The 23,297-nt window shown below is 58.8% G+C and overlaps 2 protein-coding genes across 7 annotated transcripts in view; both read right to left on the bottom strand.

Moving 5' to 3' along the window:
- Window positions 1-16,446, bottom strand: part of LOC119096217 (growth factor receptor-bound protein 10) — a gene marked incomplete at its 5' end in the record, with an annotated part of 48,429 nt that extends 31,983 nt beyond the window's left edge. Inside the window, 1 exon segment of the mRNA XM_037219021.1 lies at window positions 16,331-16,446. Coding sequence (XP_037074916.1) covers window positions 16,331-16,426 — 96 coding nt within the window.
- The window catches only part of LOC119096215 (growth factor receptor-bound protein 14-like), a 135,128-nt gene that overhangs the window by 38,394 nt on the left and 73,437 nt on the right, over window positions 1-23,297 (bottom strand). The window lies entirely within an intron of this gene.

Raw genomic sequence — 23,297 nt, 5'->3', positions numbered from 1 at the left:
CCATGAATCGCAATATGCGAGGACTTTTGGGTTCGTACCTCGCCTCTACCCTACGCGAGGGCCACACCTCGAGAAGGGAAGCTCAAACCTAGAGTTAAAAACGCCGCATCTTCGTTTCGACGACATCTGAGCATAACCGAAGGTTCAGACCGTCATCCATCAGACACCGCCACTGTGCCTCCGATCACCGCACTTACGACCATCGGACAGAAGCTGCCCTGCGCATCAGCCCCCGTGACCTTGAGCTGGCCGCAGCCGGCGCGCGTGCGTCCGCGGTCGAGCAGTCCGCCGCTGCAGGCAGCCGGCTGCAGCCCTGGCCGATCGACCGCGCCTAGGTCACCGGCGCGACGGGTCGATGCCGTGTGGCTCGGCGCTGCCCGGTCAAGGCCACGATCTGCGCGTAGTGGTGTTTGCGCCGCCGTCCGCAGCGAGGCGCTGCGATCGCCCTCGTGGGAAGTCCACGGAAGTGCGCGAAAGTTTGCCGCCTGCGGCGTATTCAAGCGTCATCGCCGTTTCTGAGTTTCGGAGCGGAGTTTGGCGGCGTGAAGTTGATATTCCTGCTGACGTCACAGCACGGAAGTCGATTCGACGGACTGAATTTTAAGCAGACCTTGTGTCCCACAGAGTGCGTCACCATATGGACATTTGCCTTTATGACTCAAACTCGTGTCAGCCTGACATTCATTTCTTCTTCTTCCTTCTATGCCAGCTTACATGTGGTTTGCGCATTACTTTCCTCACCCTTGAGTGTGCATCGGTTGTCAAAGTGACCCATCTTGCATATATATGCCAGCGGATCGAGTGCTTGCCTACCTTTGACCCTCCAAGTGCTCGATCCAAAATAAATTTACACTGAAGAAAAGAACAGCGCAGTCACGTTCGCATTCTAACACGGAGCTTAACATGCACGAGTTCCTTATGCTGCAGTACACAGAGTCGGACTGTTTGGGCCTCGTTCGAGCTGAGACTGACACGTCGCACAGCCCTGAAATAAACGTCTGCATCTTTCAGGCCGCAGAAGCATCACAACATCGTGCACGCCCCACCACCGGGCTGGTCTGTAATGGGACCAGGTAAGCGCATCACAACAGCGAAAGGGTCTGTGTCCACTTCGAAGAGGGCGAGTGCCAGCTCAGAATTCATGCCGGCAAGCCGGACCCGATCGGCATCAGTCAACCGAATAAGGCTGTGACTGAGAGCCTATTGCGTGCTGACAATCCATATATAGTCCGCCACAGACGCGTGACGTGCAAACTGGTCCATTTTTGTTCGTTAGCAAAACGCATTGGGCCGGCCAAAAATCCTCTCAGATCACTCATATGTGGCTTCGCATCCACGTCATTCCAATGGAAGCCGTTTAGATTTCGCCATCAGCGGAAAGGACAGAGGCTTGATTGCGAGACCGATGTTATATGGTTCCACACATTATATGATAACTGCGACAAATTATACGAGAGGAGCAGCCTGTCCCTTTGGAGGACAGACCACGCCCGAATGGGGAGTGTAAACTCCCCCCCCCAAAAAAAACTGCACAGAACGCAACACAAATAATATGTCGTTACTGAACAAACAATGATTCTTACGAACCTCCGCTCATGGCTATATTTCATCATTCAATTACATAACAACCTAACTAACGAGCACAATATTTTCCTGACTAATTTCAATTAAGTTCAAACGCAAAAGGCTGCATGTTTTCCCATCGGTCGCGTGCCGTGACCGGCCAGCGTGCAGAGGTCACAGCCGGCCCCGAGGGCCATGACCCGACAGAGTCGCGCCCACGTCGGACACCGGCGCGGCCGTCTGTCGACGCCGAGCCCGGTGTCCGGGACCGACACCGCAGCCGCCGCCGCCACCAGACGGCCGCTGATACCGAGATACCAGCCGGCGGCGCAATTTTTAACCCAATTTGCGATACCACCGACCTTAGAAACAGATGGGCACGAAAACGTACTGAACAAATAGATCTACAGCCACTATTCACGCATGTCCGGCACCCGTCCGCTCTCTCAGCGGGCTTGGGCGGCTGAGTCATGCCCACTGAGCTGGCCCTGAAGCGCCAGCAACGATGGCATCTCGCACCTCTGCCAGCTGCCACCTGCGCACGTCTCTGCTGGCAGTGACAGATCGCCTTCCAGTCATCCCAGCTCGCCAGTCACGTGAGAGGGCCACATCCGAAACTGGCTCCCCGAGCGATGAGGTCAGCCTACGCATGTCACGCGACGCCCTCGCACATAACCGGGAAGGGAGGGGGGGACGCGCCCTGTTTAATTTGGGACCGGTGTAGTTATGTTAGTCGGGTAACGTCGTCTGGCAACGGAACACAGGGGAGCAGGAATGCGCATTGAAACAGAGGAGAGTGGGACGCCGCATGGCGCAATGCCTCAGAGACGGCCCCGCGCGCAGTGTGGCGCACGTGCGTCCCTGTCAACCAAGGACAAGAATGCGTCCAACAACAACAAAACAGGAGCTTTGATCTGTCGGCAGCCCAGGCCTGTGTCATCGGCAGTCTAGGCCGGTGCCATCGGCAGCCTCGGCCCGTGTCATCGGCAGTAAAGGTCGGTGTCATCCATCGGCAGCCTAGGACCGTGTCACCGGCAGTCTAGGCCGGTGCCATCGGCAGCCTCTGCCCGTGTCATGGGCGGTAAACGTCGGTGTCATCCATCGGCAGCTTCTGCCCGTGTCATCGGCAGCCTAGGCCGGTGCCATCGGCAGCCTCGGCCCGTGTCATCACCGGTAAAGGCCGGTGTCATCCATCGGCACCCTAGGGCCGTGTCACCGGCAGTCTAGGCTGGTGCCATCGGCAGTCTCTGCCCGTGTCATGGGCGGTAAACGTCGGTGTCATCCATCGGCAGCTTCTGCCCGTGTCATCGGCAGTCTAGGCCGGTGCCATCGGCAGCCTCGGCCCGTGTCATCGCCAGTAAAGGCCGGTGTCATCCATCGGCAGCCTGAGGCCGTGTCACCGGCAGTCCAGGCCGGGGCCATCGGCAGCCTCGGCCCGTGTCATCACTACAACTGGAGGCTCCAACACTCAGCGGGCTGCGAACGAGAGCGCAACGAGACCTAAAACGTCCAGAAATCCACCCCAGGCCCACACCGTTGTGACCGTGCGCAGACGAGTCAGAACCTCACCCCGCGTGGCTCGGTGGACCGGGCTCCAACTCGTCGGATCGACCCCAGCGCCATGCGTTCACATTTCAGCGCCTCACGTGCTGACCGGGCCGGGCGCGCGCGGCAGCGCGGCGTGCACAGGGTACGCGGCGAGTTCAGGGAGAGCGCTCCCTATGGCCCCGCGGGCTGCGTGGCTGACGCCGCGGCCATGCGGCTCACCCTGCGGCAGGCGCCACCCCCTCCCACCCGCCCCCGAGAGGGGGGCGCGGGCGATAGCGCGATGACGCAACGTTTACTTCCCGTGGCTTTACGACAGGATAACTGCCCATTATACCCATGGCCCCCGCTACCAAAGCCCCCTCCTCACCCGGCCGTCCATGACCAGCCAGGAAGCCACAGCGGCGCAGCTGCGGCCGCCTGGGGGCGCCGGGTCCGCCCTCTCTGACCCTCCCGGCGGGTCAATACACTAGACCGCCGCCGCTGCCGCCGCTGCCGCCGCCGCCGCCGCCGCCGCCGCGTGCAGGGGAACGGCTGCGGAGGAACGGCGTCACACCGCTGTCGCCTCATTAGCTATTCGAGGGGAGAGGATGGGGGAGGGGGCTGGATTGTGGCGCGAGCATGGCGGTCCGAACGCCATCTACATACTGCGGGGGCTGACAATTTGCCTTAAGTGGTGCACTTTTGCATAATGGGCACACGAGTAGACGTGTTACGGGAGCCACAATTTACCCCTTTCCCCGAGCCGTCACACATATGTTGTCAGCCTGGGTTGCCTTGCAGATGGTGCGCAAATTGTTTTGGATAACACCGGCCAAGAGTCAAGCTAGGCACGCGCGGCGTCACCGCCGAGGAAGTGAACTAGACCGCGAAACAAGGCCCAAGTATTTGGTAGACTTTAGAGCTTATGGAGTCAAACGAAGGCTGCACCACATTCGGCGGCTTGCAATAAACGTTTCGGTTCAGCGACAAACAGATGTTAAGTTTGTGAAAAAGTCACGGTTAATCGCTCAGCCCAATGATGCATTTTCGACTTTGTTATTATTGCGCATTCTCCAAATTTCAAAAGACAGGAATACTTTGCTACTTCTTTCGATGCGTTTGCAATATCAAACACCTTGTAACAAACTCTGGCACGTGTCCAACAATTTCTACCTAACCGAAAACGCAATGATGACGCAATTTCACCGATTCAAAAGTTACGTCGGTGTCACAGACAGCCTCCGCGCCGGACCCACGTGCTGCTACCGCATTAAGGCTAGACGTTAAATAAAGCCTGCACGTGACCCGTCGCATGCCACACAACGATAAACACAAAGTCGGCCTGGGAATCGCGCGGACGTTCCTCTAGCCCCCCCCCCCCCCTGAACATGAACACCGTCCATAAATATTGGGGCTCTGCGGCACTCCTGTCAACATGAGGATATCCTTCATTCAATCGCACATCTATCGCCTGCTCCTCAAAACACGGCCAGCATCAGCCCATCACCACACAATGTCACCGCGAATCAATCACAAGCCTTCAGCGCCCGCTCCAGCCTGCAGCGTGAGCCCCAGCTCTCTGGCTCTCCAGCTCTCCCAGTCGCCCATCCGGGCGCCAGCCGGCGGCGCCCCTAGGCCCGGGCGCGCGCTCCGTCTTCAGCAGCCGCTGGCCGCCGTGCCCGGGCCGACGGCCACCGGCCTCGCCGCCTCAGCAGCCGTCATCGACCGGTCGGCCGAGCCTCATCAGAGGGCATTAGACGGCCCGCAGAAGTGCGTCGCGGCAGCTCGGGCCGCGCCGCGTCGCGCCGGCGCCGGGGAGCGCGCGGCCGCCGCCAGCCAGCGACCCTCTGCCGTCGGCAGCGCCGCGCCGTCTCCGGCACGCCCAGCCCCGCGTGCCGCCGCGCCACAGCCCAGCTGGCCGTCCGCTCATCAGCGAGCAAAACAGCAGCGCCGCCCCAATCTGGCCCACATCAGAATGCGGTCGGCTCTGAGGCTCTTACTTGGCGGTCCGCTCTGCGATACGGATCGGTCCGGACCGGTCCGGCGAGGCCGCTCTGGCACAGCCCTGTGTTTACTCGCTCTCGCACGTCTAGGTGCGCATACCGGGCCCTTTCATTCGAGTCTACCGTGTCTGCTAGGTGTGCCAGCTCTTCATCGGTCTGGTCACACGTTACATCTGGTCTGGTCTGGTCTGGTCGCACGTTAATCTGGTCTGGTCTGGGCTAGTCGCACGTTACATCTGGTCTGGTCTAGTCTGGTCGCACGGTACGTCTGGTCTGGTCTGGTCTGGTAGCACGTTACATTTGGTCTTATCTGGTCTGGTTGCACTTATATCTCGTCTGGTCTCGTCTGATCGCAATTTACAGCAGTACGCGGACGGACGTTCACAACAGTCTCCCAGCACGACAGTTCGGTGAGATCAAGCTGTGACACGGCCTTGCAAGCCTCGGGAGATTTTAGGATATTTCAAGATAAAATAGTCACGCACAACAAACTAACGCCAGAGGTGTGTTACAAAACCTTCTCATGCCGTTGAACCAGTCCTAAAAGCGGGCCAATTACAGTCTAAAAATTTGCCGAAGCAAAACAAGCTGTGCCGTCCCTGCACCCCATCAGTCCGATGCGTGAAGGCGAAGGGTTTCACCGAGCGCGTCGCTTCGTCGACACATCTCATCATAACCATGCAGTAGACATGTGGCTGGCTGCTAGTAGGCTTCTTTCCTGGGAAGCAATCCCGGTTCCTAGTTCCAGGACCAGGCGGAACAGAGGAACCAGTCTGGAGTCAATCCCAGAGATCCAACAAGGACCGGTATCCAGCACCGAAATGTATTGACGGAACCAGCAAGAACAAGAATCCAATCTGGCACTAAGCCGGAGATCCGGGAAGAACCAAGATCCCCCCTCGGAGTATGCGCAGGGATCCACCAAGAACTAAGATCCAACCTTAAATGGCAAGGGACCCAGCCGGAACTGAAAACCAGTATGTATTGCGTCCAGAGATCTAAACTACGATTCGGCCTGGAATTATGCCGTGGGCCCGGTAAATCCAGATCGGGTAAAAGTCATGGGAACAAGCGAGAGCGATGATATTACCTGGAATTATTGTGAGAAGCCAACGTGCACTCATACATCCACACTCTGCACTTATATTTTGCCCGTTGCATGAGTAGATATTACAGAACATAGAGTGCATATTTTACTTCCGACGACATGCCTTCAATGGTAGATAATTATCGAACGGTAACCCCAGCTAGTGTATACAAATGAGGCAATAAGAAGCAGAAGCCTGGACATGACGTTTTGCAAGTCATCCAAACGGACATCAGGAAACAGGGTGCGATGTTTGTGAGGGGCTAATGAGAGCCAGGAACCATGCTCTATGGTCTTTGTGAAAGGACTGGCAGGAATCAGGAACCAGGGCCCAGGGCCTGGTGTTGGTAGAGCAGTCGGTGGGAATCAGAAATCACGGCCTGGTGTTAGCAGGAGACCAATGGGATCAGACACCCCACCATACGTTTCAGAAAAAAAGCAGTGAGAACCGGGAACCGGGGCACGCATTTTCGGAAGTACCAATGAGATACAGGAACCAGGGACTGCTGTTTAAGAAAAAACAGCCGAAACCAGGATCACGAGTCTCGTTTTCACGGGAGAAAATATGTGCCCAAAACCAAAGATGGAAACTAGCACACATCTAGACTACGAAACATGCGCTTCACTGGCTCGCTCCTCATCGACTCCGCCGGGGGGCTCTTGATCGCAGCTCCTCCCCCACCCCGCCGTTCACCGATGACGTCAGAGAAGCTCCCCCAGTGGGCCCTGTGACGTCACGGTCTCATCGCATTACGCGTGGGCCCACAGCACGTCCGGCTGCTCAGTCTCTCGGCTCCCATTCCAGCTGACACGGCCATCAGGGTGCTCGCTGCCCGGGCTTCTCAGCCGGTGCGAGGCGCTTCATCGCGACGAGGCAGCGGCGCGCCAGGGCGGAGGAGGGAGCGAGCTCCTCGACCCTCACCGACACCAGAACGCCGCGCCGCCGGAGGCTCGCGCACCACCCGCGGCGAGCTCTCGTCGGTCACGAGTGCCGCGGCGTGCCGGTCAAAGAGCGTGGCAGCAACAAAGCGCCGAGCAACAGACAGATTCCGCATTCATTCGGGTCCGGCAGCGCTCGAAGCAAAGAGATGCGCAACACTGGACGTGGTAAAAACCACAGCCCGACGGCATCGATCGGCAGCCGGCTCCAGCGGTGAACGACGGCAGCGTCGCAGTAGGCCGGGCGCGGCGTCGAAGGGCGGGATCGTCGAAATACGCCGAGCGCGGCAGCGAAGGACGGCGCGTCGTAGTAGGTCGGGTGCGACGTCAAAGAACAGCGCGTCGCAGTAGGCCGGGCGCGGCGTCAAAGGACAAAAGCGTTGCATTAGGCCGGCGTAACGCCGAAGGGCAGACCCGTCGCAGTAGGCCAGCGCGGCGTCAAAGGACGGACTCGTCGTCGCAGTAGGCCGGGCGCGGCGCGGTGCCAACTCCGCAACAAGCAGCGGACGGCCGGCCGACAAGCGGCGGCGGCCCCGCAGTCCAGCGGAAGCGAGTCACAGAGCCGCCGGCAGCACAGCGCGCAGAACAGCGCAGACTCCTCAGACAGCAGCACGGCGCGCAGAACAGCACAGACTCCTCGGCCGACAGCACATTACGCAGAACAGCACAGACTTCTCAGCCGGCAGCACAGTACGCAGAACAGCGCAGACTCCTCAGACAGCAGCACGGCGCGCAGAACAGCACAGACTCGTCAGCCGACAGCACAGTACGCAGAACAGCACAGACTTCTCAGCCGGCAGCACAGTATGCAGAACCTCACAGACTCCTCAGCCCGAAGAACGGAGACAGGCGTGGCAACAGGGACTCCAATGCAGATGTAACAGCAGGACAGCTGTATGACAGCTGGACATTTGAAAGCGCAATGCATCTTCACAGAAGTCGTCGATGTGACACATGAATAGTATAAGCCACCGCATGCAGTTAGGATTGGTGGGCGATACATGGTCATCCCAGAGCGTTTGTAGAGAACCAGTTTCGGTGGGAGAAGAAGATGAGTGAGCACTTTTTGGACGAACTTTCCCTTAGCTAGGTTTAACCTGAAAACTTAGCGAATACCAGCTATCTTATATCAGAAACTGAAAGGGGTATCTTGAGACCCACGGTCTTGCAGTCCCCATCGACTCAGATGTATACGGAACTGCACCACTGAATCCAGTATGGCAGCAGCACGACATCAACAGAACGCCACGCACGAACGAAGCGACAAGGCGCAAGTAGACCTGCCTTTTCGTGATCATGGTTTAAACGGCCTCGAAGCAACTTACACGCATCGAAATACAATATCTGTGTCAGCATAACTTAGCCGCGAGGGCGGTAGCCATGACATCCCTAGATCAAATCAAATCCACTGCACTGCGGCCATCAGGACTGAGCGCCAACACCGAAACTGCAGGGAAATCATTGCTAACTCGTGCGCCCCAATACATCGATTACGGCCGCCTTTGGCAGCTGAAGTTCACAAGGGTATTTGTCATCGTCTATTGCGCAGTGCCCACGCGATGTCTATTCGTGAGATCTATGTGGCGGCGACCCCGGGATATGACCTACAGAACAATCTGACAAAGCCAAGCAGGCAGACGACGTCACCAGCTAAGGTGTCAGTCAGCTGGGTCGAGTCCGGCACACGTCCAGCGTCAGTCAACTGGCTCGAGTCGGACACATGTTCGGCGTCAGTCAGCAGGCTCGATTCGGATACATCTCCGGCGTCAGTCGTTTACCACTACACTACCTGGGTGCCGGTAGTGTAGTGGTTAACGCGTCTGGGTTAACCACTGCGCGCCTGGGCAACCAGAGGTATGGGGTTTGATTCCCCGCGGTGCACGCCCTTTCTGCCAGGGTGAGAGACAGGCGACGCCATATAGCCTCAGCAGCTGAGTGCGTCGTAAAGCCCCAATGACACACACACACACACGCCGGCGTCAGTCGGCTGGTTCGATTCGGATACATGTCCGGCGCCAGTCAGCTGGCTCCATTCGGATACATGTCCAGCGCCAGTCAGCTGGCTCCATTCGGATACATGTCCGGCGTCAGTCAGCTGGCCCGCGTCGGGTACGCGCACGCCTCTGTCGATACGCCCACGGGATTTGTGTGTTCCGAGTCACAAGTTTACCCGACTCAAGAAGACGTAGCAACTAAGCAGTGATTTGTGCGTGTGCATGTCTGTTCTTGCGCTATGAACTACGTTCAGGGGCCTGAACGACCGTATGACTGATGGTCAGCTGTTGGCGTATCAGGAGTGTCGCGCGCGCACGAGTAACACCTGTGCTGTGCTCCTCTCTGGCTATACTCCAGCTGCACGGACACTCGGGCCGGGTTGACATCCCCTGTCGTCAGCGCGCTGCTACTGCATCCGACGCCGCCGACCTCTGTCTCTGACTGGGGGCGCACGTGGTGGTGTAACACGACCGTAAGACTCCAGCGGATCGGCCGCTTCGCAGCACGTGCGGCGTGTCGCTACTGGACGCCTGCAGCGGGCCGGCCGCTCCGCCAGTCCGCTGGAAGCAGTCACGTGGCAGTGGTACGAACGGACGGCCCCAGCGGACCGGCCGCTTCGCAGCACGTGGCGGCGTGTCACTACTGGACGCCTCCAGTGGACCGATCGCTCCGCAGCACGTAGGCATTCCGGGAACTAACGGCGCCTGCCTTGCCAGGGCCGGGGGTACATCGAGATAGCGCCCAGCCTGCACGGTGGGCGTCGTGGGGCTGCCAATCTCGCCCAGGCTGTCCGTCGGCGGTGCCGTCAATCGGATCTCCAAGAACTGAGCGCGAGCAAAACGGCCGTGCGAAGGTTTGGCTGAAAAGTCGGGCCAAAAATAAGCCCACCTTGTCCACGTGTCCACCCACCCCGCTGGAGCTCAGCGGCGCAGACGACGGCCTGCCAAGAAGGGATATTCTATACGCCGGAATGGGGAAATCCATGTACCCACACACTTGAGATACCGCTGATGAAAGCTGGGACTGGAAATAATACGCTGCGCACGTTTTCTGCTTATATCGCCCACGAACCAATCACTCAATGGCGAAGAACGCAACGCTTCGTAGCGCAGCAAGCAGTGGGCCGCTGGACGGACGGTGCAGCGCGGCGTGGCCCGCGTTCCAACGCACGTGGGCGCCGCGAGGCTTTTGAAGCCTTGAAACGCAAAAGCAAGCCGCGAAGACTGACCGTGACCTCCCGGGGTTTTGGCGTCTAGAAGCGCCGAGTTCTGCACTGCGTGCAGACAATTCATGGTGCACGAAACCAATGATTGCCCTCGTGCATTTGGACAAGACCAGTTCAGTTGGGGGCAGGTTGGGGATGGACGAGTTCATTTGGGGACATGTTGGGGTGGATGAGTTCGGTTGGGGTTCATATGAGCTGAGCTGAGCCCGAGGCACGGAGCCGGTGAGCACTTACGACTGAGGTTCGCCAGACGTTTGTGTGACGCTTTGCCGCGCCTCAAAACGCTGGCCAGGCCACGCCAGCGGCCACGCGGGTGGGAGCCACACATTGGGCCACACAGGCGCGACACCACACAGGGGTCTCACAGCTTCCACCAGTACGAGGAGGCAGTGAGAGGGGCGCGTGGTGCATGACCCACCCAGTCGCCCTGTAGGTTCAACCCAATCCCGCACTGTGATGCGTGAACGAACAGACTTTAAAGGCATTTGGGCCCAACGACCTTTGAAACACCCCACGAAATGGGGCCCAGCATCCTGCGTCCATGGGGGGCGAAAAGAGCGTTGATGATCAACGCGAATGACAGTCCGGCAGAGCGCAATGCATCGCGACATGGCCGTGGCTGTGGCTCGATCGACGTTGTTACACGCGCTATACACATTCACACGCCTACTACACACTTCCTAATATCATACCTCACTTAAGACAGCAAACCTTATAAACTGACGCTGCCTGTGCTGGTGCTTTCGATAGGGGTCACACAGTCACAGGTTATTTGTACCTGCCAGTTCAGCTGATCGAGAGTGTGCGCGCGCATAAATTTCTGCCCCAGTGCCTGCAACACGGGGTGCACTTCCTTATTCAGTTGGGAGGGGGGGGGGACTTCAGCCTCGCCCCAAATTTGGAAAGGAAGTGGGCAAAATCCGGGGGAAAACTTGAATTGGCATATTTCGTGGGCACGTTGTGGCATTTTTCGCTGCTCAGTACCCCCCCCCCCCCCAAAAAAAAAACAACTGATTTTGCGAAACTTCGCCTCTGGTCAGCTGCATTCGAAGAAATCACACACCAATGACAAAGCGCAGCTTTATCTCGCGGGCCAATTCCGCGTCCGCTCCACATCGTTTGCGCCTGCAGGACACATCGACACCACTGCCGCCACGCTGTTCCCGACTGGCCATGCCCCCTCCCCCTCGGCGAGGCCACCTTCCCCGGGGAAATCCCGCCGAGCCCTGGGCTCATTGCCTCGTTTTCCGAGCGCGCGCCGGCCGCCGCGGCCGCCGGCGCGCCACCGCGTGGCGCGCCGGGCCCGGCGCGCGGGTCACCCGGCCGGCAGCTGGCGGCCGCGCCGCTCCAGCGGCGCCGCGCGCGGAGAAAGTGTTCCGAGAAGCGGCTGTGCGTGCGGCGGCGGGCCGCGCGCCGTCGTGACGTCACACGTGGCCAGGTGACAACTGCGCAGTACAGCCGGCCGAGGCCGACGCCCGCGCGGCGGTGAGCACGGCCGCCCGGCCGCTGCGCAGCGCGGCTGGCCCGCGCTAGCGGAGGCCGCCGACGGCGGCTGGCCGCCCGGCGGCGCTTGCTGCGAGCCGCGACGAGGCGCTGGCAGAGAAGACATGCGACCTCAATCAGCTGCAGAATTGGGTCTGCCATTAAAGTTTCCGATTTTAATTTTCTGGACATGAGGGAGGGGTCTAATTGCAAAAGACAGCTGTGTAATGACAGTTGCTCAAGTACAAGCCTGCCTCCATACCCATGTTAGCCCAATAAGTCGCCCGCCACCGCCGCCAGTCACAGGGGCAGCGGGGCAGGGGCAGCCAACACTTTCCGAAATTATTTTAGCGTTAAAAAACTCCCGATAAAGAACTTAAGTGGATTACGATGCCTTCATATAATTAATTAAAAATATAAGTAACGTGCATTCAAGCCTGCGAGGTATGGTAAGCGGATCTGACCTAAATTCTGAGTATATTGCGTACAAATTTTCGGTATCGTCTTACCTCTGCAGTACTATTTTTGCCAAGGTGTTCTGTGTGAAGTAATTCTGTGCGATTTTGGCTTTCACCCGAAACCTACGGCGGGGTAATGACATAGTGACATATGGCAGCACCTGCGCAAATACGTGGTCACCGCAAAGCCGGCTGCCACAACAATGTATCGATGTTGGCGGCGAGTTTCACACGTGATTCCGTTTCTGTTGTCATGTTCTCTTTCCTTCCGCTGTGCACCGCCTGTCGCGTGATTATCGAGAAATAACAATGAACGAATGAAATGAGAATGAAGAGCTGTCTTGCCCACTCGCGTGGCTCAGGCTCGAGAACATTCTCCGATGTACTCGGTCACGTCATGGAACGAGCCACCCACGTACAAGGCGTTAACAGAAGCGGCAATCTTTCTGCTTTTCTACATCTGTTAGGAATGAAAAGATGCACCCCTGCAATAATAATTTCGCCCTGTTGTAGACACAACAACATTAGGGAGTCTCTCTGAACTGTCCACTCCAGGAAGAAGCCAACAGTTTATTTTTTTAATTGAGAAGCAGGGCCCATATCCATAAGGTATGGGAGCGAGAAGGCTCAAAAGGTACAGTTCTCAATACAGACAGGTACCGATTACCGTTACTCATGTTACCTAGCGTTGTCATGCCGTCAAACGATTTTTTATTTCTAATGTCAACACCAGCTCGTAAAAGTGCGACTTTACGAATAAACTGAAAGATGCTGCCACACGCCCGAAACAAACACTGCGCAAAACCAAGAAGCATTGGTAGACAGAATGGAAAAAACGCGAAGATGCGTGATACATGCTGGTATTTTCACGTCGCTCGGAAGCGTGCATCATCATCTGGGCACATAAGACGTAGACATTCCGTTTAGATGGTGATTAACTAGTTCGCTTCAGGGAGGAGCCAAACTGCACATCTGGTGTGGAGGGGGGGGGGGGACAAACCTTGAGATGCCGTGGCCGGCGAAGTTACAGCATCTCCCATTGAAGCACAAGATATCTCTGCTTTCTTCCGTTCGTTCGACGTATTCCTGCCGTTACGCTGCAATATTACCGCGAATTCATCGCTTTTACATAAACCTACGGGTGGTTGGTGTCACTCGATCTCCCACCGACGTCCGCTACACCCCTCAACCCCTCCCCCACCGCTACCGTGTACCCGCGTTGCGCAGTATTTCATGTCATGACGATACCGCGCAGACGGCGGGGAGAGACAAGTGCAAAAGTGCTGGAATTACCATTACTCTGCATTCGTTGGTGTTGAAACACCACTTCCTGGCATCAAGTACCCCTCGCTCCATTCGCCACAGCGCTGGAACACTGCCATGGAAAAACCAATCCCTTCAAGTGACCTTAACATCACTCCGTCAGTCGGGGCGGTTCGAGCGCAGCGCGAGCTGGGCCAGCGTCCGCATTGGTCGGCGCCACAACACGTCAACACAACGGGCTGCACCGCGGCCAGTTCCGACTAACGCATTCCCTTCCTGCCATCCGGGCAAAAACCGCCGCCGAAGCCGCGCGCCGCGCTCAGCCAAATCATCCGGCATTTGGCGCGCCCCTGTTGGTCCATCACTCTCCCGGGCGCGCATGCACGCTCTGCCTCTCCAACTGTCGCCTTCTCACACGACGTCTCCTTTCCCACGGCGTGCTGTGATTCTACGTCCTTTCAGGAGCGGCTCTGTTGAGAAATCCGAACCGTGACGAGGCAGGCGCGAGAGCAGCCGATGCCGCACTCAGACAGGCGATGACCCAGATGGCAGACGAAGAGTGCGGGAGGATGCCCCATCGCAGCAGCCTGACGGGAGAGAGGCGGGAGGATGTCCCATCGCAGCAGCCTGACGGGAGAGAGGCGGGAGGATGTCCCATGGCAGCAGCCTGACGAAAAAGAGTGCGGGAGGATGTCCCATAGAAGCAGACTGGTTCGGAGAGAGTGCAGGAGGATGCCCAATCGCAGCAGCCTGACGGGAGAGAGTGCGGGAGGACGCTCCGTCGTGCCGCCACTGGTCGCACCGCCCGTCGCGTTTTTTTCTTCTTTTTTTTTGGTCACGTCGGGCTACGGCGACGGGGAGAGGCGGCCGAAGTCGGCTGGGCGGGCGTTAGCGTCATGACGCCGCGAAAGCGTGGACGAACGCTCCAGAGCTGTCGGGATCAGGCGGCGGCGACGCGCCGGCGCCCGTCGGGACCAGACACGACCTCGGGCACCAGCGGAGTGGTTCGGGCTCGACACGCCACGGTCCCGTGTCGAGACCATGACGTGTCGGGACCGATGGTGGGGTCCGGAACCGACAGGCCACGATCCCGGGACAGACGGTGGGGCCCGGACCCGACAGGTCACGGTCCCGGGACCGACGGTGGGGTCCAGATTCGACAGGTTACGGACACGTGCGGGATCTGAGAAAGCAGCCGCAAGCGACTCCTAATTCGTCGCCATTGGAACGCGTGGGCGCGCCAAAGGAGGATTATAGCTGCCCCGTCCCATCTGAGCATGGGAGACACACATCATCCTCTCTCATGTCAACCCCCATCCCCTTTGTGTCACGTTAATGTACGACAAGTCATGCCACCAGCGAAGATGCGTCTGGATTTCCCCGCCCTCCTCGTCTGCGGTCGGCCGCTGACGTCACCAACAGCTACAATGACGTCATAGCGGGCCCGGCCGAAGCGGCCTCCGTCTGCGACCATGGCTGAGGTGCCCGCAGCCGTCCCAGGTCACCGGCAGGGCCCCAGGTCCCGGAGAGGACCACAGGCGCCGCGGCGCGACCGCGAGCTGCCGCCCGGAGGCCGCTGACCGCGCGGGCCTGGGGCGCGCCGCCACGGGGGCGGTGGCCGCGTTGGCGTCAGCTAGCAGCAGCTCCTGGAACCGACTCCAGTTACCGCTAGCTCGCTGATGTAACGTCAGGCCATGCCGCGCGTTGCTGGCGAGCGTCGCCTCGGGCGACCGGCAGAGGACAGACAGAAACTCAGGAGGACGAAAAGCGGCTGCGACAGGCGGACTGTCCCCGAAGCGGTCGTGGGAGGAACACTGGCTTCGAAATGGCTGGGGGGAGGGAGGAGTCTGGCCTCGAAGAGAGCGCCCGGCGCGGCCAGTTACAGAGTAAAAAGAGGTATGAGGTTGATGAGAAGAAATGAAGGCAATTGAAACAGCTATAGAGGGCGAGGAGAGTAAGGTCAATGGCTTGCTGTTTGATTTCCGATGCAGCGGAATGTAGGAGAAGCTGTCGAATGCCTGACATTTTAAAATCATAGAAATATCAAATTTGTGCACATATATCACTTGGGCACACAATTATTGACACGAAAATTCGCTTCTGCTAACTGTAGTGAAAATAGGTGCAGTCATCTTGCCCTGCCGTTCAGTTACTGAAAAATTGATAGCACCGGTAGCCGGAATGCGGACGTCACTAATGACGTCAATCGGCGCTGACCAACTAACCGCCGCCGCACCAGTCCCATTTTTAGGCGGTAAAACGCCTGCTACCGGCACGTCTGGAAAACACCCGCAAAAAAAGCAAAGAGAAGGAAGCGGTAATGTTCGAAGAGACAACGGTTAAAAAGGGCGCGAAAAGACAGATGAGGCATGGCAATGGGAAATGAGCTCGGTCGCAGTTCGGGAGATGCGAGATGTGTGTGCGTGTGTGTGTGTGTGTGTGTGTGAGATTGGGGCTTTACGACGCACTCAGCTGCTGAGGCCATATGGCGTCGCCTGCCTCTCACCCTGGCATGAAGGGCGGGCACCGCGGGGAATCGAACCCCGTACCTCTGGTTTCCCAGACGCGCAGCAGCCAACGCAGACGCGCTAACCACTACACTACCGGCACCGGAGATGCGAGAAAGGCGCGTGTTGTCGCGGGATAACACCACAGTCGTGGCAGCGATGTGGAGGATCTGCGCCCGCTGCACCGATCGCCGTATGCTCCCATGACACACCGCACACAGCACACCGCACACCGCACACCGCACACAGGGGGCCGAGCGGGCGCGCGGCGCGTGCCTTACCGCCTCATCGTCGCTGCCATTGGCGTCCAGGCTATTGCAGCTGTCGGCGAGGTGGTTGTAGCCGTGCTCCCACGTTCTGCCTAGGCAGGCGGTCATTGTGTCGTGGCCGGCCTCCCCTGCGGACACGGACACGCCGCTCGCGTCAGCACGCGGCAGCCAATTAAATCACCCGCAGCCAATCCAATCACTGCACCCAATCTGATCACTGCATCCAATTCGCTCACTGCACCCAATCCGATCACTGCACCCAATCCGATCACTGCACCCAAACCGATCACTGCATACAATCTCATCACTGCAGCCGATCCCCTAACTGCACCCAATGCAATTACTGCAGCCAATCCGATAACTGCACCCAATGCAATTTCTGCAGCCAGTCCCGACAACGAACGGTTTCCCAGAAGAAGCACGGAGAACGTTCATACCTATTTGGATAGCGCAAATAATTTTTCATCTTCTCTCTAACGTACTCTGGGATGGGTTTCCGGCACGCAGTGCTGGCTCACAAACAGTAGAGCGAGGGTCAGAGCACGCATTCGATGCAGTGGGGTGTACGGTGCTTGGTTACCAACCGTGTGAGGCTATTTGGCGCCGCTGTAAAATTGGTGCTCAGTGTTGCAGGCATTTAGTGCGGCAAACGTGATGCGGGTTGGTATCTCAGATTTCATTGTTCGTTATGCTGCCCCATATGGATGGAGTTTCCAATTCATTTGGTGAAGCTCCTCCAAACTTTGAGGAAAAGGGAGCCAAATCCGGGGGCAGACCGATTTTTGACGTATTTTGGGGCAGCCATAGTACTTTTCTCCATTCAACCCTCCTAACAAATTTTGCGAAACTGACAGCCTATTTTTTGTGATCTTCTTACAATAGTTGTCACGTGATGTCCCATGCTAAATGTATATCGTCCCCAATTTAGGCGCCAGTTCCCCCACATCACTATCGTGCCGTGTGCGCCATCATGTACTTTGGCGCGTTCCGTTGGTCTCCGGTGGTGCAGTTCAAATACAGACGCCAACTGTGGGACGTCGTGTGTGTGATCCGGAACTGGGAAGGCGCGAACGAACAGATAACAAAACAATAGTTGCATCGGACTGGATCATAGGGCGGAATCATGACGTCACGTTGCTATCTTTCAGAAGTAACGGACTCGTTTGAATTTAATGGGAGGGTAAAAATGAGATTAAAATTTAGCTAAACCAAAGTAGAGAGAACAAGTTGCGTTCAACATCGAAAAAATGAAAAAAAAATCACTGAAGTTCATGCCTTAGCAGCAATCTGGGCACGCGCTGCCAAAAATGACACGTGGCGCTGAGCCACAGAGGCCAAACACTACAGCTTCTCTTGTTCCACCTCTCGCCCCCCCCCCCCCCCCCCCCCCGCCTCTAACCGCTCACTGGCCCGACAAGGACCAATTTGACGCCATCAATGCTTCTGCCGTCAATAATGACATGCGCTTCTACTTCTTACGAACATATCAATCTTCAAAAAGGATTGGGGCGTGTCTTTGCGGGCAGGCCCGATTCGTTCCACCGACACTACCACGAGCAGAAAAACGAATCTCTCAAGAACAAACCATAATTGGATGCTGGATTTATATCTGTGGTCGACGGGTCCGTTTCGCGGCCAACATAGTTCACTGACCTCTCAGTGCATGTGTTACCCAACGCGTTCTCCGAGGATAAGGTATGTAAAAAAGGTATTCCCTAAAGGTATCCCTAAAGGATGGTATCCCGTACAGATACTGGGGAGGCTGCGCGGCATGGGCGTCAAACGGCAAGGCACGATACACTGACGTTTCTGAGATTTTTGGTTGCAACCTCCACCACCCAACACAGACGGAGGACTGCCTCATCACCACTAATGTAAATACCTCACTCGCATGCGATTGTCCGGTATAATTGCAAATCTTGGCATAAAACATCGCCATGAGTGCGGTGGAGAAGAACTTCCACTTAATGCCGCGCCCGGGCACACGCCATGTCCGCACCCGAACACAGAGTTGAGAGCCGCACCAGTGGTTGCCTTGAGGCCCTGCTGCCGCGGGCCGGCGGAGGCGGGCAGCGCCCGTGGGCTCGTCAGTGGTGCCGCGGGCCGGCGGAACGGAGCGGCGCCGGTGGGCTCGTTACGTCAGCGTCTCCCGACACAAAAAACAGCGCGACCAAGACAAATGAGCCGCTGTCGATGGCCGGCACCGGCTGACACGCAGCCGAAGCACGCCGGCAGGGGAAGCGTGCGTCGGCGGTGGGCGGCGCCGTGTTGGTGCGGTTTTACGGGTCCACCCGGTCAGGAGCTGACGCAGCCAGCGCTACGGACGCGTCGCCAGCGAGAGGCGAAACCACTGTAGTGAGGACCAGTTTACAGTACTGATGTACGGCGTCGCTGTTTTACAGCAGTGGGTAAACCCTGGAGTGTTTAAAAAACGCAGTGCGAATCGAGGCATCACGGCGGTCCGAAGTCCCCCGGGAATCCCGCTGCGAGGATCTGGAACGCTCTTCATCAAGGGCTGCCAAGAAGTTTGCTCGGTTCAGCCAGTGTTTGCAGCTCACGGCGGGAGCGGGATCTAACCGTGCGTTCCGGTAACAGCCGATTTGCTGACAAATGAGACTGACGTCACTCTCAGCGTCGCACGTCTCGGCCGGTCTCACACCATCTCAGCGTCGCACGTCCTCAGTGTGGCACGTCTCAGCGTCGCATCAGCGCTTAAGTGCGTGGGCCGGAAAAATACGCAGCTGGAGAGAATCGAACCCGGCATCCGCCCAATCGCGAGCGTTTGCAGTCTCACGTTCATGTGGTTCAGGTTTGGGAATTCAGGGATTTAGGCCTCGGAGGGCCACGCCCGCTGACTAACGCGGGCGCCAGCAGTCGCGCAACATCACAGACGCAATTAGGCCTTGAGAAACGGACACAGAAAGTTGGAGAAGCCGCGATCGATTTCCCGCTACCGGCCAACCGCGACAGGCCGCCCGCTCTCAGAAACCGTGCGTCATTTCGGCATCCATCGCAGGCGGCTAGGAATCCGAGATGGTGGTAGCAGGCAGCCAGTGACGGCAGAAATCAGGAGTTTTGCGTCCTAGCGCGAGAGAGCTCGGTACCCCGGCTCCAAACCAGCTGCGCCCCCCCCCCCCCTCCCCCTCCCAGGAGCGGTATACATCCCGCCTCATCAGTCGGTGGCGGGCGCCCGGCGGCCCCCGGCGAGCCCCCGGCAGGCCCCGGCAGGCTCCGCCCATCATTGCGTACGGTGCCGCGCCCTGGTCGAGGGGACCGCTTCTGAGAAGCGCGCGCAGCCCCCCCCCCCCCCCATGTGGATGAACGCCGACACCGCCGCCGACGGGCGGACGGGGCGGTCCGGCGGCGGCCCCATTCCGGGCGGCGGGGCATGGGAAGCGAACAGGGTCACGGGCACCGGGCCCAGCCGCTGCGAGAGGCTCGGCCTCAGGAACAGTGGAATCGGCCGACGGCGGATTTAGGCCTTGAAATACGGCGGCTCAGGTCTGTTGGTGCTGGCAAACAGTTGGTTGTCTGTTGACCAACCAGGACAACAAATGGCCTATGTGGACAAAATGGGACATCAATTTCGGGAAAATCTGCAAAAAAAGCGTGCAAGCACAGAGTTCAGCCATAATGCTGTTCCATGGAACTAAACCAGCCCGTTTTCACAGAGTAATCGGGTGCCAGAACTGATGCCGGACGCATCTCATCACACCCCTGAACGCGTCCGTCGGTGGCCTCCATTCAGCGTGTAATTTGCGTCCCCCCCCCTCGCCCGCCCCGAGCGCCCCCTGGCGCCAGCACCGCGCGGACAGCCGGTGGCAGATCTCAGAGCGCCGCCCACCGAGCGAGGTCGTAAAGCGGGCCGGCCTGGCTCCGATCTACGATCTCGTCACCACACGAGCCGGCAGCGACACCAGAGCGGGCTGCCATGGGCGGGCTCGGTTCGCCGGGGTCCGCTGGCGTTCGCTGGGTCCGTCGCGGCCGGCTGGGTGGTCACGGTCGCATTCGACACCGGTGTACCCCGTGACGCATCACTGGCGCCGAGCCGGCCGCTGCCATCCTGCGAACGCCCGCCACTGCCATCCTGCCAGTGCCGCCGCCGGGGCCAGCCTGTGCCATCCTACGAACGCCGCTGTCGAGCTGCACGTTCTGCATTCCACTCTTACGGTAACGTTCACGAGCTTAACTGTTCAGCTCAGGGCCAGCGCTGGCCAAAGCGATCTGGGCATTCGGCAGCGGGCTTTGGAAAGCCACCAGCAAGTAGGGCAGGAAACAGCTTACCAGCTGCAATACTGTCATCGGCAACATCGTCTTTCGTTCCATCGCTACCCTGTCCAAGTGATCACTGGTCCCTGTCCTAGTGACTATCGGGCCCTGTCCTAAAGGCTACCAGATCCCGCCCTGAGGACCACCGGACCCTGCCCTTGCGACCACCACCGCACTGCGTCTCCTGTGACTGCGCTGTGCGGTGGCTGATGGCTGCTGTGCGATGGCTGATGGCTGCTGTGCGGCCACTGACGGCTGCTGTGCGGTGGTTGATGGCTGCTGTGCGATGGCTGATGGCTGCTGTGCGGTGGATGATGGCTGCTGTGTGATGGCTGATGGCCGCTGTGCGATGGCTGATGGCTGCTGTGCGGTGGCTGATGGCGGCTGTGCGGTGGCTGACCGTGGCGCGGCGGTGCGGACCGGCCGCTGCAGGGTGCAGTCGGCGTCGTCGCCCGTCACCAGCCCCTGGCCCGAGCCCGCGCTCGAGGCCCGCCGGGACCCAGCCTCGGGTCCGGGGATCCGCATGGGCCGCGACGGCGGCGGCGCACCCTGGCTTCCGCGGGCCCTCAGATGCCGGCGCGACGGCACATCAGATACGGCCGGCACCATCAGATATGCATGCAGCAGCGGTGGACCGCGGCCCCGTACGCAGCGTAGGCGTCCTCGCAAAGACGCATGATATAACGTTATGGCGAGGGAGTTCGCCGACGGCGCTGCAGTGGCCCAGACCATACAATCAATCAGTGACGCCTCACGTGCCGTACAACTAGCCGCCTTTCGCGTCAGGTACACGCAGTGTGGGAGAAAACGAAGATAACCGGCAACGACAGCCGGACCCGGGACGGATCAGCAGAGCTTATCGCAGCGCTCGACCCCACGCTGGAGTGACGTGGTCCGGACAGCTAGCGGCAGTGGTCCGGACAGCTAGCGGCACAGACTCAGTCAGAACACGGCACCGACGGATCATGCACCGACGGGCCCAGCGACAGAGGCTCAGCGGGGGATCCCGGCAACCGAACCAATCACCTCCAAAGCCCACACCCCCTGCCAGTGGCCACGTGACGACGAGCCGGGCGCACGTGGGCGCGGAGTGGTCGCTGCAGTCGACGCGCCTCGCGGCATCACTCGTGCCTACCGAGCGTAACGTACGGCCGAGGCGCGCCCGCCGCCGCGCAGCCAGCTCCGACAAGACCACGCGGCCGGCCGGTGCGCGGTGACATAACCCGCTACCTGCCAGACCGAAGCCGGACATCACATGCGTCGATGGCGCGGAGCTACCCCAACATCGCTAATGCGTAGCCAGGCGGCCGCGCGCATTCCGCGAACCCACGCCGGGGCCCGCGAGCCAAACCGGTTGACACACCTCTGGACGTGGGCTATGGGCGTCATTTTCCGAGACCACAGCCATTTATAGGGAGATCGGAAATGCTGTGCTGCAGACGGAGTCGGCGTCCGAGAGGGCAGAACTCCGGGGTTGAGACCTTCAGCGGCCGGGTGCCGCGTCCATTTATCTGCCGTTTATCTGTCATATCGTCGACGTGTAACTCAGTCGTCGCGGGCCCGTCAGCGCCAAAGCGAACCACATGCGGCATTTATGTCACCACAGGCCACTATCACTGATCGACTTGGGATGAAGCCTCATCAGTTAACGGCGTAACCCCATGATGTTCTTGTCCAGGGGAATGTGCCCCACCCAGCCATTGACATTACCTGGCACCTTTCTTTAATGAGGTGCGTTAAGCTTGCATCAACCACTCGTTTATTTTATTTTACAGGATGAATACATCAGAGAACGGAAGAAAACGGAGTATTTTGAGAGTAAGGTGATAATGTGAGTGTCGCCAATGCGATTTGAAAGGCCTGAGTATCCAAATACGGTTAGGAACGCTGCATGCCAAAGGCACAACGCTAAAAATAAAACAATTACGGGAGATTGTGATCCAAATGCAAAGGGTTTATGGGTTGGAAATGAGGCACGCGACTTCATTGTGGTAGGAGCGCGGCGGCTCCGGTGACCTGGCGATGAATCCGGCGACCTGGCGATGGATCCGGTGACCTGGCGATGGATCCGGTGACCTGGTGCTCCCTGTTCAAGCGCCAGCAAGACACGACGATCCCCCTGCTGTGAGGCCGATTCCCGAGCAACCTACAGCAAACCCTGTTTTCCATCAGAGCTATGACTGAGATGCCGGTCGCAAACCCACGACCTGACTGACCCAGTCCGCTGTCTCACATGGGACGGGCGGTGCAGTGGAAGCGGCCTCCGCCGCCGCCCCCTCTCAATGCGGGGGATACGCTACGGGTCCTACTGGAGAGGGAACGTGACGGCCGGTGGTATGGGCATCGCCAACACGTCAGCACCGCGGACTGGCGCGCCCGCCGGCGCCGGTGGGCGGATCGCGGCCGGTTATGTCGCCGCCCAACCGACATCGCAGCCTGGGCCGGCCCTCCCGGGACGGGGGGGGGGGGGGTCACGCGAGGAGCCTCGCCGGACGGAGGGTCACGCGAGGAGCCTCGTCAGGCGGAGGGTCATGCGAGGAGCCTCGTCAGGCGGAGGGTCATGCGAGCAGCCTCGGTGAGGAAGCATACGCATCTTGGCTTCACTGATCCGTTTAAAACGGTAAGTTACCGAGCGCATGTAACACGGCCCGCACATAACACCATATCGCACGCAGCTAACTGTCCGCGAAAAGCCCAGGCCGACCTTATC

This window comes from Pollicipes pollicipes, unplaced genomic scaffold (genome assembly GCF_011947565.3).
Source record: "Pollicipes pollicipes isolate AB1234 unplaced genomic scaffold, Ppol_2.1 Scaffold_4295;HRSCAF=5057_pilon_pilon_pilon, whole genome shotgun sequence".
NCBI lineage: Eukaryota > Metazoa > Arthropoda > Thecostraca > Pollicipedomorpha > Pollicipedidae > Pollicipes > Pollicipes pollicipes.
The sequence above is the reverse complement of the archived record's forward strand: the minus strand, read 5'-3'. Positions and strand labels throughout refer to the sequence as shown.